The sequence below is a fragment of the Neovison vison genome, chromosome 5, assembly GCF_020171115.1.
Source record: "Neovison vison isolate M4711 chromosome 5, ASM_NN_V1, whole genome shotgun sequence".
In the NCBI taxonomy this organism is placed as follows: domain Eukaryota; kingdom Metazoa; phylum Chordata; class Mammalia; order Carnivora; family Mustelidae; genus Neogale; species Neogale vison.
The window spans coordinates 30,526,536-30,543,174 of record NC_058095.1 but is presented as its reverse complement, the minus strand read 5'-3'; the positions used below and the strand labels follow the sequence as shown (position 1 = coordinate 30,543,174).

Sequence of the window (16,639 nt, the reverse complement as noted above, 5' to 3'; positions counted from 1 at the left end):
CTTTATGATTTAACGAATTCCACCATTTACTGCACATACACTATTGTAAGTTACATTACTGTCAAAAGGAGAAAAAATTATTTCCATTATCCACTTCAGCCAATCCCCCCTGTATTTTGTTTTTGTACTCCCTGAGCATTGACATCTTTTGTTTTTACATGGTTGTGAACGTTTTTGGAAAACAGTTTTGTATTCTGCTTTTGAATTTTTATTTTTAAAGTTTTTTGTTGTTGTTGTTGGTGGTGGTTTTGTTTCGTTTTTTTTTAAACTTGAGAGAGAGAGTACAAGTAGGCAGACTGGCATGCAGGGGTAAAGAAAGAAGCAGGCTCTCCACTGAGCAGGACTCTAGGGGGCTCGGTCCCAGGACTCTGGGATTATGACCTGAGCTGAAAGCAGATGCTTAACTGCCTGAGCCACCCAGGCGCCCCTGTATTCTGCTTTTTAAATTTAGTTTTAGAGAATAAATGGAAAACTTTCTAAATTTCTCTATTAACTGTTGAAATCCTGTACTTTGTGGGTTTTCTTGGACTTCAAACGCTCAAGGGTTAGAGTAATAAATGTAATAATGTCATTATGAAACTAATATGTCAATATCACCAAAATAAAATGTGTGTTTGCTTTGATTCAGAACTATTTGGTTTTTAGAATTTTCTTGTTAAGTGAGTGACTTGTGTGTTGTCTGTATCTTAGAAAAAAAAAAGTGTTGTATCTGTGTAGACAACTGGTTTGTTTTCAAAATATGTGTGAGCTGTAAAGATTTCCCTGCCCTATCTCCTAGAACTGCAGCTCTTAATCTGAGCTCTGTGTACCCGAGGGCAATGTTTCTCAAAGTGTGAGCTGCCGAATCACAGGGGTGCTTGTGGACAAGAACTCCATCCATACCCTCCAGCCCTCCTCAAAGGTTCTGGATCAGTAGGTCTGGGATGGAGCCCTGCACTCGAAATTGTATCTGGCAGCCTACATGATTCTTCTGCAAACCGAGTTTCAGAATTACTGCTACCGACCAGCCATGGTTGAGATTTGAGGGAATTTGTAAGTTCTGAAATTGAGTTAATTTCTTTAGGGTATGGAGTATTCCTTTACTGGGGAGAGAGGGTCTGTAAACCTTTCATTGAGATTTGCAAAGAGGAAAATGACTCAGAAAAGATTAAATTATTATCCCAGAGGTGTGTTTTCATGAAGATTTTCTGCCTTCTGTGAGCCCCTTTGAATTTTAAATAAATTCTTAGCTTTCTCTTAGTATAATGAGAGCATTTTATCCCTTAGGTGATTTTTTTTAAATTATGGCTTTCTTTTATTTATTATTTAGTTTTTATTTATTTTAGAGGTGTGGAGGAATGGAGGGAGAATGAGGAGAGACAGACTCTCAAACAGACTCCATGCTGAGTGTGAGTCTGACATAGGGCTCTGTCCCACGACCCTGAGATCATGACCTGAGCTGAACCAAGAATCAGATGCTCAACTGACTGAGCCCCGCAGATGCCCCTATAGTATGGCTTTCTGATTTACCATTTATTTACTACTTTTCAGTAAAATGAATTTTAACTCCCTCCTACTTAAAAATTGTTTTGTACTGAAACATACTATTGCCAAGAACTACTTTGTGTGATAATGATACTTTCTAATATTTTTTTAAATTGGGAACAACAATGTGCCAGTAATTTTACAGAGCATAATACATAGATTATTTAATCCTGTTAACAGCAACTCCATGAAGTAAACATTATATTCATTTAACAAATAAGGAAATGGAGGTGTGGTGTGCTTGATTAACATGACCAGAGGGATGTAGTTTGTGAATGACAAAACCACAGGTTTGAGCCCATTCTGTCTTACATGAAGGCCAGTACTGTGCATTTCTGCAAGTTTGTGCAAATGAATCACATTTGATTTGTCAACAAATGGAAGGTGATCGTTGTGTAGTGCCTTGGGATTAGGGGTGATACCTGGGGATTAGCCTTTTCTAGAGATTCCAATTCTGAATTTTTGTGTTCTTTCTTTGCAGATCAAAGAGAGTGCATCACAGACAAGAGATGTCCTCAAACAGCATTTTAATGATTTAAAGGGAACCCTTGGGAAGCTTCTGGATGAGCGATTGGTGACCCTTTTGCAAGAGGTGGACACGATTGAACAGGAAACCATTAAACCTCTAGATGACTGCCAGAAGCTCATAGAGCACGGAGTTAATACTGCAGAGGACTTAGTCCAAGAAGGTGGGAGTCCAGGGAGCCTATCAAGTGGGGCGCATTCAGTTTGGCTCTTTGCTAATTTCTCAGGGTGCCAGCAGACTTGTTGCCATCTGTGCGGTGCTTACCATGTTCCTACCTCAGAATAGTTTGTAATATAGGATGGCAGATACACAGCAAGGTCTCCCAGGGTGAATGTAGTTAAAATGTTAATTATAATCAGTTATAAGACAAGGGATAATGGTTTTTCTCAAATGGTTTTTTGGTAGTGTCTTATTCACTGCTAACACTGTGACTTTAAGGTCCTTTTGAGTCTGTTCATATATTTTTCAGAGTGTTCACAGAATTAAATTCCTTTGTTAGTTTTAGAAGGATAAAAATTATAATTGGTTTACTCCTGAAATCGTAGTGGTTATATGCCTATCTGCAGCCAATTACTGTGGTTAAAGCACGCCCACCCAGATCTTGCCTTGCCATCTTCCTGTCTTCATGTCCACTTTCCTCTCTTCACACAGATCTTTATCAAGTACATTAAATAAAAAGGTAACGATTCTGCCTTTTGGGGCTTACAGCACAGTGAGAGGCATACGTGCTGAGAGAGATCTAAGACCTAAAGGAGCACGGAAGGGAAAGTGCTTAACTGTGGGAGAGTGAAGGATAGCTTTCTGTGGGAGGAGTTCACAGAGGCTTGACGGAATTCATTAAGCGACAAAGGAAGAAACGGAGGTAATAGCACGATTGGAAGCAGAAGTAGCATCACGAGTGAAGTGAATGGCATATCAGGGGTCTATTGAAGTATTTTAGGCAGCAGAGTTACACAATCGGATTTGCATTTTTAAAAAATGATGCTGCCTGTAGTTTGGAGATTGTATTAGAGGTCCTAAGACTGGAGGTCAAAGAGGCCAATTGAGAAGATGTAGCACTACTCCAGCAGGAAATGAAGAAGGCACTGGGCTTCATCATGGTGGAGACAAAGTGGAGCTGATTTTAAGACTTTTTAGAGAGAAAATTATTTACAAGTTTACCTATCAGTGAGTGTTGATTATTGGTGATTGCCTGGAGCTAGGTTGGAGAATAAAGGGAAGGATTTAGGATGACCAAAACCAGCCGGATTTTGGTTGACCAGGTTGAATTGTGCTGTTTACTGATGTAGGAAACAAAGGAGAAAGTTGGGCTTTAGTGGGTAGTGAGGCATTCAGTTTGGGGCGTGTTGAGTCTGAGATGCTTACGATGCCCAGACGGTAGTTGGGCATGTGGCGTGTGGCTTAGGAGAGAGATCAGTGTGGCAAGATGGTAATTGATGGTGTGTGCATCAAGTCTGGCTCCGTGGGGGCTAGTAAATCTTCCAAAGCTAGTGTGTCCTATGAGGAGAGTGCGTGGTAGGCGATGCCAGCATTGAAAGGACAATCGAGGACAAAGGAGCCAGAGCCAGAGCCTGAAAAGTACCCATTCTGCCCTGAGTGCTGTGAATGGCATGGGACAGAGAGGGTGCATGGCTCACGCGTCTGTCACTCTCACTGAAAATTCATCCCCTTTCAGTCCCATTTAGAATGTGGCACTGCTGTTACCTTTACGTGCTCATGACATTTTGTCTCCTCTTCAGTGAGAACTGCTTATTTGCCACTGACCATAACACTGCCTTTGAGAAAATTCTTTTTCGTGGGGCCACAGAGTTTCTTTCCTGAGAGGCTTTGCATTGGGAAACAAACCCAGAAGTAGTTCACAGGTCAGGAGTATCTACTCCTCACCCCAAGGACTGAGAAATGTTCTTATTTTAGAAAAGAAATCCTTTGAGGCACAAACTTGTTTGTTACAGCATCTGATGCTTAAATGGTTTTAGACTTCAGAAATATTTTGAATTTCAACCTCTTTCCTCCCTCCCAAGGGATAAAAACTTATTTATGGAATTTTGAGGACTTTGAGGCAGTGTTCAATATGTCCTGCTTTCCTCTTGCTGAGGGAGAATGTCCTGTCCTGTGGTCCCAAAAAACTTAAGGCATTCCAGGGCACTTTCAGAGGGAATGGAGGGCGTGGAAGGCCATAGCAGTTGGTTAACCATTTTTTTTTAATGCCTTTAGATAACTTTTCTTCTTTATTTTTCTGTGGAATAATTTCTAATATGTGGTATTCTTTTAGGAAAACAGTTGTATCATTTGATTTTTTGAGACCTCATGCCCGTGGAGCATCTGGGTGGCTCAGTCAGTTGAGCATCTCCCTTCGGCTCAGGTTATGATCCCAGGATCCTGGGACCAAGCCCCACATCAGGTGCCCTGCTCATTGGGGAGTATGCTTCTCCCTCCCCGCATCTTCTCTCTCTCTCTCTCAAAGAAAAAGACCCCTGCTCTATTTCTCTATCAGCATAATATCTATCCTGGCTTGTGCTGGAGTTCTGTAAATCATGATTCTGTAGGAGAGGTGGAAAAAGGACCTAGACCCTCTCCTTTGGGTAAAAATGGTCAACAGATCAGATTTCTTCATACAGAGCAGAATCTTTCATTCCTGTAAAATGTTACCATTATTTATCCCTTTTCTTTGTGAGCTTCACCTTAGAGTCACTTCTAAAATAGTTTTTACTTTCACTTTTTGGGAACTTGACTGTGGAATCAGAATCACTTAAGAATTATTTGCAAGAAAACCAGAGACTACCTAGACATGAGCTGTAGTGATTACTTTATAATGTGACAGTTTTTTGGTGTATTTATTCTCTTATTCCTGATTGTAGGGGAGATTGCCATTCTTGGTGGTGTAGGAGAACAGAATGAAAAACTGTGGAACTTTACCAAAAAGGCCTCACACATTCAGTTGGACAGGTAAAGGAGTTAGTGCCATTCAGGCTTAGTTTTAAGCATTAAAACTGCCTGCATTCCCTCTCCTCCCCCTGCCCCCCACTAAAGATTCTGAGTAAATGAGATAGAAAATACGTATTTCAAGGTTCACTGCCCAATACCAGTATTAGTGGTATGAAATAGCTGCCATTGTAATTTTTGGTATAGTATTACTATAGATTTTCTTCAATTCTAATGTGTAAGAAAATTATCAAATTTTAAGAAATTCTAAACGTACTGAAACTGATTTTTTGGTATAAACTTGACAGTGGTGATCCTACCAATTTTCTCTTTTCTTGCTTATATTTATTTGGGAAGAGAATCTTTATGTAATGTCTTCCACAGCCCCTGCTGTCATTAACATTATTTCCTGAGGGCTTCAGCATCATTATGTAGTATGTGACTAATCTAAAGTATGCCTCATATTTTTAACCCTTCATTAAAAGCCTCGTAAACACTTAAGCTTTGTTTCCTCAGCTTACCAGAGGTGCCTTTGCTGGTTGATGTGCCTTGTTTGTCTGCTCAGTTGGATGACTCAATTCTGAACATAGTGAAAGACCACATTTTCAAGCATGGAACAGTAGCATCTCGCCCACCAGTTCAGATCGAAGAGCTAATAGAGAAACCAGGAGGCATCATTGTTCGATGGTGTAAGGTGCGTGATTAAGAATTGTGGAAGCAGGGCGCCTGGGTGGCTCAGTGGGTTAAGCTGCTGCCTTTGGCTCAGGTCATGATCTCAGGGTCCTGGGATCGAGTCCTGCATGGGGCTCTCTGCTCAGCAGGGAGCCTGCTTCTCTCTCTCTCTCTCTGCCTGCCTCTCCATCTACTTGTGATCTCTGTCAAAAAAATAAAAAAATTTTTAAAATCTTAAAAAAAAAAAAAAAAGAATTGTGGAAGCAGCTTCAACATTATGGATTTGAAATCTGAGGGCCTTTTAGATTTTTTTATTAACTAACTACCTTTGAACGTTTTCTTCTCTTCACAAACAAAAGTCCCTTTTGCTTTACAATTGAATTCACAGGAACTCGAAAGCAGGTAGCTCTTCCCATTTGAGGTAAATTGTTTTTGAAGGTACATTTAACAATCTCTGTATCACAATGGTATTTCCCATCACAAATTTCCCAAAGTTAACCCTTAGTAAATTGAAGATCTCTCCCATTTCTGTTTATTACAAAAGCCAAAAGATGATAGCTAATATTGGATATCTAATATTTTCTGTTCCACACTGAACTGATCCTTCTGAAATAAAATCCTGGGGGCACCTGAGTGGCTCAGTCAGTAGAGCATCTGCCTTTGACTCAGGTCGTGATCCCAAGGTCCTGGGATGGAGCCCTGCATAGGGGCTTCCTGCTTGGTGGGGAGGCTGCTTCGCCTTCTCCCTCTGCTCCTCCTCCTGCTTGTGTTCTCTCTCTCTCCCTCTCTTACTCTCTCTCAAATAAATAAATAAATTTAAAAAAAAAATCCTAAAATGTGGTTTCTTCATATTCTCAACATTGCTGAGAATTTTCTGTATTAAATCATATTATGTATATGAGTTACCATATTGTAGATAGAAATCATGTCCAAATAAGTCGTGAGTGTCTTGGCTGTTGACAGATAGATCATTGAGAGTGGGCACTGAGTGTCTGGGAAATGGTTGTTTTTTCTTAAATGGATTTTTAAAGAAGATTTTATTTATTTGAGAAAGAGTGTGTGCCCGAGACAGCAAATATGAGCAGGGGGAGGGGCAGAGGGAGAACGACAAGCACTGCTCCGCTGAGCAGGGAGCCTGACACAGGACCCGGTCCCAGGACCCCGAGATCATAACCTGAGCCGAAGGCAGACATTTAACCAGCTGACCCACCCATGCATCCCTCAGTGGATTTCTTTTTAAAGATTTGAGAGAGAGACACACACAGAGAAAAGGACGGGCAGAGTCCTTGCCAAGCATGGAGGCCAGTGTGGGGATGAATCTCACAACCCTGAGATCAGACCTGACTTGAAACCAAGAGTCGAATGGGTAACTGACTGAGCCACCCAGGCCCCCCTTCAATGGACTTTTTACTGAAATCTTGTTATAGAAGAAAGAAATAGATGTTTTTGTTGGTTCAAAACAAAGACTCTTACTGCATTTTTATTCTTTTCCCGGTCAGTGGATCTAGGGTTTCTGGTTTTTTTGCGATAAGCAGTATTCATGTTCCCTTGTGTACATGGCTAGGAATTTTTCCTCAAGTATATATCCAGTAAAATTTTGAGGTCCTAGAGTATTGGATTTGTACTGTACCAGAAATGCCAAATTCTTTTCAATGTGATTGTACCAGGGTTTCCTTCTACCAGCAGTGTATGAGTTCCTGGTACTCAGGACCAATGCTTGGCATTGTCGAACTTTAATGTTTTTGGCGGTATGGTATCTCATTTTGGTTTCAAATTGTATTGTCCATATTACCAATTAGGTTAAATAGTTTTATGTATTTTTTGGTAGCATATATTTCTAATTCCTTAGAATGCTTATTTGTGCCTTTTGTTCATTCTCTTACTGGGTGGTTTCTCTTCTATTAAGTTTTAAAGTAGTCCTTTATATATTCTGTATATGAATTATCTTGGTTTTGGTAGTTGTGGGATTCTGATCTTTGAACTTCCAATATTTTATCTTTCACCTTATTATATAGAAAACATGCCATTTCAGAGTACCTGGGTGGCTCATTTGGTTGAGTGGCCGGCTCTTGATTTTGGCTTAGGTTGTGATCTCAGGGTCTTGGGATCGAGCCCCACATCAGGCTCCACATTCGATGGGGACTCTGCTTGGGGATTCTCTCTCTGTCCTTCTCCATGCACCCCCTCCCTGCTTATGCTCTCTCCTTTCTCTTTTAGAATGAATAAATACATTAACATTTATTTATTATTATTTTTAACAGTGTATTCCTTTATGGGGGGGGTGGGAGGCAAGACACCATGGTGAGGAACAAAACCAGTTAAAGGAAGTACAGGTACAGAAACAATAATGTTAAAATAATAATACACAAAATGGATAATTGTTATCACTTTCTTAAGAGGACTTGACTTGTGGAAGATAAATTTTAATTGCTGTTGTAAAAAAAAAATGTATGAAGTAGAAACTGGTTTCAGTAATATTAGTAGAGAATATGTTCTAGAAAGTGGAGGTAACAGGATGTAAAATCCTGGCAACAGTTTAATAGAACAGTCCCACAGGATTAGGCTAAGGCCAAAACCTCATGAGGACGAGAGCCTTGTCTGTGGGGAATTTTGGATGATACCTGCAGAAATATTACATTGTGCATAAACCAAATTGAATTGTTTTCACAAGTGCTATAAAGTTTCATATAATAAAAGGTTTTTTTCTACATAAACTTCAATTTCACAGCAAGAGTGGCATGGGATACCTAAACACAGAAGAGCGCATTCATGCAAGATAGCTAACTCCTTGATATAATAATGCATACAATTCAAAGAGATTACACTGTCGTTACACTTAGGGGGTTTTGTAGCTACCAGGTGGTGGCTGTGGAAAGCACGACCCCCAATATCAATATCTAAGAAGCAGCCACCACTTCCTTCTGTGTGTGTATGCTCTTTTTGTGTTTTTTTCTTCATTTTTTATAAGTCAACTCTGTTGTTGTTACTGCTGCTTGGGAAAATTGGTAAAAACAAAATTGTAACCACTGAACATAGTGTTCTGGCAATCAAGATGTTTAAGACCTTTTAGAATGAATAAATAAGTCTTTAAAAAAAAGAGGAAACATGCTGTTTCTTCAAAGGAAACCAAGTTCCACAAATGCAACTGGGAAGTGTAGAGCACATTGTTCAATAAAGAAAAGATGGGTGGTAATGATGAATTCTCCCTGAGAATAGCCCATGTTCAGCACATGGGCTTCTGTGCATGGCCCCAGAATTCTTAAGCCATGATGCTGGGAGAAACTGCTCCCTGACCTTTACCTAACACAAAGCCCTTCTCCTTAGGTGGATGATGACTTCACGGCCCAGGATTACAGGCTGCAGTTCCGCAAGTGCACTTCCAATCATTTTGAGGATGTATATGTAGGCTCTGAAACCGAGTTCATAGTGTTGCACATAGACCCCAACGTTGATTATCAGTTCAGAGTCTGCGCCCGAGGAGATGGCCGGCAGGAGTGGAGTCCTTGGAGCGTCCCCCAGATGGGTCACTCCACGTTGGTGCCTCATGGTATGCTGTTGCCTTCTCTCCTAAAGCCCAACTGTGTCTCAGAATGATGGTGCCTGTCTGTGCTCAAGGCAGCACAGTGTTTGCACATGGCCAGCCAGGTTTTCTGACCGTAAAACCTGCATTGCTGAGAACAACGTGGAACGTCTCCTATTCAAATTACTTGATGGGAATTTTGAGACCTTTTCATCCATTCTTATCTCCAGAGTCCAGAAATAGTGCTAGGAGGATTATCAGCATCCCTGAAATCCAAAGATTTGAAGTGTTGCAACAGGATACTGATTTTAAAAAAAAGATACTGATTTTCTAGACCTTCAGTGACTATCTAATCGGTCTGTCCTGTAAAACTGTTTTAAAATATTCAGACTCCTTTGTTAACTAGTTGTTAATCAGGCTTGGAATACACTCAAACAACTATGCTTCACCCTGATTTCATTAGCCAGGAGACAGCACTCACTTGATCTTCTGCATGTTCCTGCCAGAAGTGTGCAGGAATAGACGAACACATTTTTTGTGATTTTTTTTTTTTTTTTAAGATTAACCAGGATACCCTGTCACTGACTCTCTTCCTTTATAGAACTTGCCCATATCCCCTAAGTGTAGCCTCTTCTGCTTCCGAGTTTTATGTGTCTATGTTGAAGATACTCCTCAAAAGGTTTTAATAATTTTTTATCTCTTTGCTTTCTAAAAAGAGTGGACAGCTGGCTTCGAGGGGTACAGCCTGAGTAGTCGAAGAAATATAGCCCTCCGGAATGATTCTGAGTCCTCAGGTGTGCTCTACTCCAGCGCTCCAACTTACTTCTGTGGGCAGACATTGACATTCAGGCAAGTAGATGTTACAGAATCTGTTTGTCATGCCTCAGGCAGCAAACTGATGTGGATAGAACACATACAAGCTTTGGATTCAAAGTAACCTGGAGTTTATTTCATCATTTAAAGGCAGTGTTACTCTGGGGAGAGTTCCTCTTTTCTCTTGGCTGTGGTTTTCTCAGACGTGTTCATAGAGCTATTACGAAGATGAACAGAGATAAAGTGTAAAAGATGCCTTGCTTATGCCTCATACATAGCACATACTATGTTTATATCTCTTCTGGAGAGATAGAGTTAAGTAGACTACCTCTCAAAAGTTAATCCTAAAAAATCAGAGGCCAAGAATTTTTTTCCTTTGTGAAGCGATATGAGCAGGTCTCAGTGAGAGACAACCCTTCAGTGTAAATGTACTGAGAATTACATACATAATGTATATAGTTATCCATAAAATACATGTGTATGTACATAGATATGTGTATAATTCTCTGTAAAACCAAAAGCAAGCTCTCCTACCACCAATCTATTTTCTATTTCTTTACCCATTTCTTCCTGTATGAAATAATTCCCTTGTTTTCGTGTTCTGAGATATATTCTCTATAGTCCTATTTCTGAATAGCTCATCCTAGAAAGCAAAGCCCACTTTGTTACTTGTTTTGAAGAGTTTTACTTGAGAGAGAGGGAGAGCACTCGGCGGGGGAGGGGTTGTTGTTGGGAGGGAGAAGCAGGCTCCCTGCTGAACAGAGAGCCCAATGTGGGACTCAATCCCAAGACCCTGAGATCATGACCTGAGTTGAGGGCAGACGCTTACCCTACTGAGCCACTCAGGCACCCACAATTTTGATTTGGAAAATTAGGGTAGCAGACTCTCCTCTAATTTGTAGGCCTTGAGATCATGAGGTTTTATGGTGAATGCTGGCTCCAAGTTCCTGTTCTCAGCCCCTTGTCATATGAAGCATGGAGAGTAACTGAAAGCTTCATGTAAGCTAATGTGGGTGTGTTCTGCACCAGCCAAGTCATTTAAACTGTCATCAGTTTCAGAATGCACTAGTTTATACTTTGTCTCATTTTTTAAAATTTTATTAACATAATAATGTTTTATTTCAGGGGTACAGGTCTGTGAATCATCAGGCTTACACAATTCACAGCACTCACCATAGCACATGCCCTCTCCAGTGTCCATAACCCAACCGCCCTGTGCCTCCCCCCATCCCCCACTCTGTCTCATTTTTGATATCTCTCATCCCTTAAATTATAAAGAATGACTTAACCAGAAAAATCCTGACAAAGAGAGGAAGAAATAGAGTCTAGTACCTGAAGTCCACTTAGTTATTTCCCAAAGGTGAATTCATGAATTTTGTATGCTAACAAGCCCTTTTTCGGCTTGTGTCCTTTGTTTCTAGAAATACTGCCATTAGTGAATCTCAAGAGAACATTGTGCTCCTGTCTAATGGTAGGGCTTCCTGAGTTGATCTCTTCAGGTCAGGTGTCTCAGCAAGAATAGTAATCATAGTAATACTAATTGCAGTTAATAGTTAAATAGCATTTACTGCACATGAGGTACTGCCATTTGATTCTTTTTTTTTTTTTTTTTTTAAAGATTTTATTTATTTATTTGACAGAGAGAAATCACAAGTAGATGGAGAGGCAGGCAGAGAGTGAGAGAGGGAAGCAGGCTCCCTGCTGAGCAGAGAGCCCGATGCGGGACTCGATCCCAGGACTCTGAGATCATGACCTGAGCCGAAGGCAGCGGCTTAACCCACTGAGCCACTCAGGCGCCCCTGCCATTTGATTCTTACAATATTTTTACAATAACCCAATGAAATAGGTGTAATTACCCATTTTAGGGATGTGAATACTAAGGCACACAGAAGTTAAGTCACTCACCCAAAGTCACATCGCTGATAAATGGCCAAGCTAGCCTGTATCTTTTCTTTTTGTCTTTTTCACAGCAGAGTGAGTAAACGCGATTCTAGTTAGTGTTGCAGTCTATAGTTTCTCTATGTCTGTATGCTTCTCTCTTTTCTTTTTCCCTCCTCTATGACCCTTTCCCCCGGTGATGGTGACCTGATGCTCCCCTGATTTTAAATCCTTCCTCTGTGAACACAGGAAGGTCTAATAGATGGCATACTTCCGGTTTGTTTTTTTCTGTCATTCAGTAAATATTCAAGACATTGGAAATTACCCAAATGGATGAAAATCCACTTAACTATCTGTAGATACTATCTGTAGATAGTTAAGTGGATTTAGTGCATTTAGTAGGCCTCAAGAAATCATTAGTTCTTTCTTCTTTTCCAAAGATGTCTAACCAGGCCCCACTTGGCAGGGTGATTAACTCCAACTTCATTCGGCTCACTATTACTGTAACCAGACCTTTGCATTTTTGTCATTTTTCTTTTGAATGTGGAATGGAAATGTCTTCTTTCCCTGTTGAAAGGAATTGCAGGCATCAGCAGTGAAGCCAGAAGATGGGGTTGCGGGGTGGCCTCTATGGGGGAGGAGCACATGGGTCCACTTGAGTACAGAAGGTAAAACTTTATTCAGCTTTTTAAGGGTGTGTGAAGGCCTCATGGATAGAAGGAAGATTCTACTCCTGCAGGCAGTGCCGTCACTCAGCTCAGTCCGTTCCTGCTGAAGTTGCTGGAATGCGCAGAGTTGTAGAAGCCAGGAAACCTGTTACTGGCGGGCTCTACCAGTCTCTAGAGCCCGGTCTCTTTTGGTGGCCAGGCCTCGTCTTGATTTTCTGTCTGAACAGTCCTACTTTCCCTTTGCTTGCTTCCAAGATTTCCTAATCTTACTGTTTTGTTTTGTTTTTTTAACCATATTTTTACTTTCTCCTCTCTACCACCTGCTTTCTTTAAAACAGTGTCCTTTCAAACAGCCTTCGTGAATTCTCCTAGCCTAGGAGGTTACTGTCTTCCTTTTACAGATAAAGAGACAGAAACACAGGGACCATGGGACTTTTAACTATTCAAATCCTGCCAGTCTAGCCTGGAAAGTCTGTGCTCTTAACCTCTCCACAGGTCATGTGAGGTGGTGAATCAAGAGCCAATAACAGGCTAGCTGTTTTTTATTATAAACCTTTTCTTTAAAAAACATAAAAATTTAATATTATAGTTCTTGATCGCTGTGTAACAAACCACCCCAAAACGCGAAGCTTAAAACAGTAGTCATTTATTTTGCTCAGGAAACTGCAGTTTGCAGAGGTTGGTGAGGACCGCTCATCTCTGCTTCCGTGTCAGTAGCTGCAGTAGTTTGATTAGAGATGGTGGGTCTGCTTTCAAGATGGATCACTTACATGGCTGGCAAATGGATTCCGGTTCTGGGTGTCTCTCCCTGTGCAGGCCTCTCTGTGGGCTGCTTGGTCTTCCTCACAGCATGGTGGCTGGGTTCCAAGATTGAGCATCCCAAGAGATAGGAAATGGAAGCTGCAGAAGCTGCCAGTTTTTAAGGCCTGGGCCTAGAAGTTGACATAATATCACTTCTACCACATTCTACCGTTCATTCAGAGTCTAGATCCCAGAGAAGGGACATAGATCCCGCTTCTTTTTTTTTTTTTTTAAGATTTTACTTATGTATTTGACAGAGAGATCACAAGTAGGCAGAGAAGCAGGCAGAGAGAGGGGGAGGTAGGCTCCCCACTGAGCAGAGAGCCCCACGCAGGGCTCGATCCCAGGACCCCAAGATCTTGACCTGAGCCGAAGGCAGAGGCTTTAACCCACTGAGCCACCCAGGCACCCCATAGACCGTGCTTCTTGTTGGGAGAAGTGTCCAAGAATTTGGGGGCTTGACTTTAGAAATGCTGTGGTTGAAAACTGTTAGAAAGGGGCCACTTGGTTTAATGCCTACCTTTGGTTAAGAGTTAGCATGCCCTTTTATGAATAAATTTACTTAAAGAATCTTTTTCTGTATAAGGCTGGTTTCTTTCATCACCAGGTATATCTTCAATTCTAACTCTTAGCTCCTCATATTAAAAAAAAAAAAATTACAGGGCCCCTCGTTGGCTCAGAGGGTTAAAGCCTCTGCCTTCAGCTCAGGTCATGATCCCAGTGGGGTCCAGGGATCGAGCCCCACATCGGGCTCTCTCCTTGGCGGGGAGCCTGCTTCCTCTCTCTCTCTGCCTGCCTCTCTACCTACTTGTGATCTCTCTCTGTTGAAGAAATTTTTAAAAAAAATTTACTAATTTAATATTTCCTGAGAAGATTAGGAATAGGGTATAGTCCCTACTAGGATTAGGAAGTTAATTTGTTTTGGGGTGACTGTCTGGCTCAAAGGAGCATGTAATTCTTGATCTCGGGATCATGAGTTTGAGCCCCACATTGGGTATAGAGATTACTTAAATAAACTTTAAAAAAAGTTAATTTAGAGTCTTTTAAATCTTGTTGGTTTCTCCTTATACTGAGAGAGAATGCTTTGTCCTGGGGAGAATACAGCTTTGTTAGGTTTTATATTTTGCTAAAGTGGTTTCCTCTAGGAATATGATACACAGTCCTTTCAGTTTAGAGTTTGATTCTTAATGGGAATGCCACACAGAAGAGTTTTCCCCCACGACTCTTGATTATATCGACTTGGGTGAGGTAAGACAGCTGGTTTCCTAAGTAGATGGCCTTTAAGATTATATACTCTGGGGGCACCTGGGTGGCTCAGTGGGTTAAAGCCTCTGCCTTCGGCTCAGGTCATGATCCTGGGGTCCTGGGATCCTGGGATCGAGCCCCGCATTGGGCTTTCTGCTCAGCAGGAAGCCTGCTTCCCTGCCTCTCTCTCTGCCTGCCTCTCTGCCTAATTGTGATTTCTGTCTGTCAAGATTATATACTCTGGCTTTTAGTTTGTCTCTAGATGGAGTGTTTCATGATATCAGGAAGATGTATCTGCTTTGAAGTCTTCACATATAACAGTTCTTCCAAATAATCTAGGGAATGTTTCTTAGGCCTTTTTCCTACCCATTTTCTCTCTGTCTTAAACTACTTTTCTAAAATGTAAGAACAGATCTTCTAATCAACTCCAGTCTTTACATGAGGCTAGTGATTTCATTCAACCTTTTCTCCATTCAGATGGTATCTATCGTACTTGGCTGGGAATGTGGCATTTAAGAAAAAAGGGGTGGGAAACCCCAGAATCTTTGACTCAACATAGAGTAGTGCATTTATAAATTAGTATAAGAAAGATCCAGGGGCGCCTGGGTGGCTCAGTGGGTTGACTGTGGATTCTGGCTTAGGTCATGATCTCAGGGTCATAAGATTGAGGTCTACAGGCCCTGAGCTCAGGGTGGGGTCTGTTTGTCCCTGTTCCTCTCCTCCCCCAACACACATGCTGTCTCTCTTTCACAAATAAGTGAATAAATCTTTAAAATATATTTTAAAAAAAGATCTAGACTGCTCTGCAATGCAGAGGAAGGAAAAGTTACTTTTAGTTGAGGGATTGGTGAAGGCTTAGTGCAGCTAGAGGTGGAAAGGATAGTTCAAGTGGGGAAACAAAGCAAGAACCAAAGATATGGAGCAGGAAAAAATACAGAGCAAGTAGTAAGTCTGGCTCAGGTTAATGGAGACCAGCAGTATGGTCAGAGAGGTAGGAAAAGCCTTTGAACAGGTTGTATATATCTCTTTTTCTTTTTTTTTAAACATATGCATATGCATTTCTTTCTTTTCTTTTCTTTTTTTTTTTTTTTTGAAAGGTTTTATTTATTTATTTGTCAGCACGCATGAGAGAGAACACAAGGTGGGGAATGGGAGAGGGAGAAGCAGGCTCCCTATTGAGCAAGGAGCCCAGTGTGGGACTTGATCCCAGGACCCTGGGATCCTGACCTGAACTGAAGGCAGATGCTTAACAGACTGAGCCACCCAGGTGTCCCTGTATTTCGTTTTTAATTACTCAAAGAAATACCCTTTTGGAGGTCACCTGTGCCCATTTACAGGGAGGATATTTGATACTGCAGAGATCTCCATCCCTCCCCCTAAGAAGACAGGCCTCACCAAATCAGGTTTATGTTCCATTATTTTGGGGACAGGAGCATACTTTCCATTTGACTTTTCATGAATTCACAAGTTGAGCTAGACTATATAAAATGTTAATAGCCAGCTAGGATTTGTTGAACTTTACTATTTGTTGAACCTTACTATGTTACTATTTTTTTTTTTTTAAGATTTTATTTATTCAATTGACAGAGAAAGACCACAAGCAGAGGGAGTGGCAGGCAGAAGGAGAAGCAGGCTTCCTGCTCAGCAAGGAGCACAATGTGGGGCTCCATCCCAGGACCCCAGGATCATGACCCGAGCTGAAAGCAAATGCCCAACTGACTGAGCCACCCAGGCCCCCCTGTGTTTTAGTTCTTAAATGCTTAATGAGTTGATGTCTATAAATCCTCATTACATTCTCATGAATTAGATATATTTTATTTATATGAAAACTGAGATGTCAAAAGATTAAGCAACTTGGGGGGCTTGGGTGAATCAGTTAAGTACCCTACTGGTTTTGTTTTTTTTTAAGATTTTATTTATTTATTTGAGAGAGAGGTAGCAAGAGAGAACACGAGTGGGAAGGAGAGGGATGGCAGACACTTAACTGACTAAGCCCCCCCAGGCTCCCCAAATGCCTAACTCTTGATCTCCCTTCAGGTCTTGGTATCAGAGTCATGAGTTTGAGCCTCA

At 41.2% G+C, this 16,639-nt stretch overlaps 1 protein-coding gene across 1 annotated transcript in view; it reads left to right on the top strand.

Annotated features, from left to right (window-relative positions):
- Positions 1-16,639, top strand: part of CRLF3 (cytokine receptor like factor 3) — a 37,982-nt gene that overhangs the window by 10,518 nt on the left and 10,825 nt on the right. The window contains exons 2-6 of the mRNA XM_044248364.1: positions 2,006-2,213; positions 4,909-4,996; positions 5,489-5,666; positions 8,969-9,191; positions 9,881-10,013. Coding sequence (XP_044104299.1) covers positions 2,006-2,213; positions 4,909-4,996; positions 5,489-5,666; positions 8,969-9,191; positions 9,881-10,013 — 830 coding nt within the window. The remainder of the gene's footprint in view (positions 1-2,005; positions 2,214-4,908; positions 4,997-5,488; positions 5,667-8,968; positions 9,192-9,880; positions 10,014-16,639) is intronic.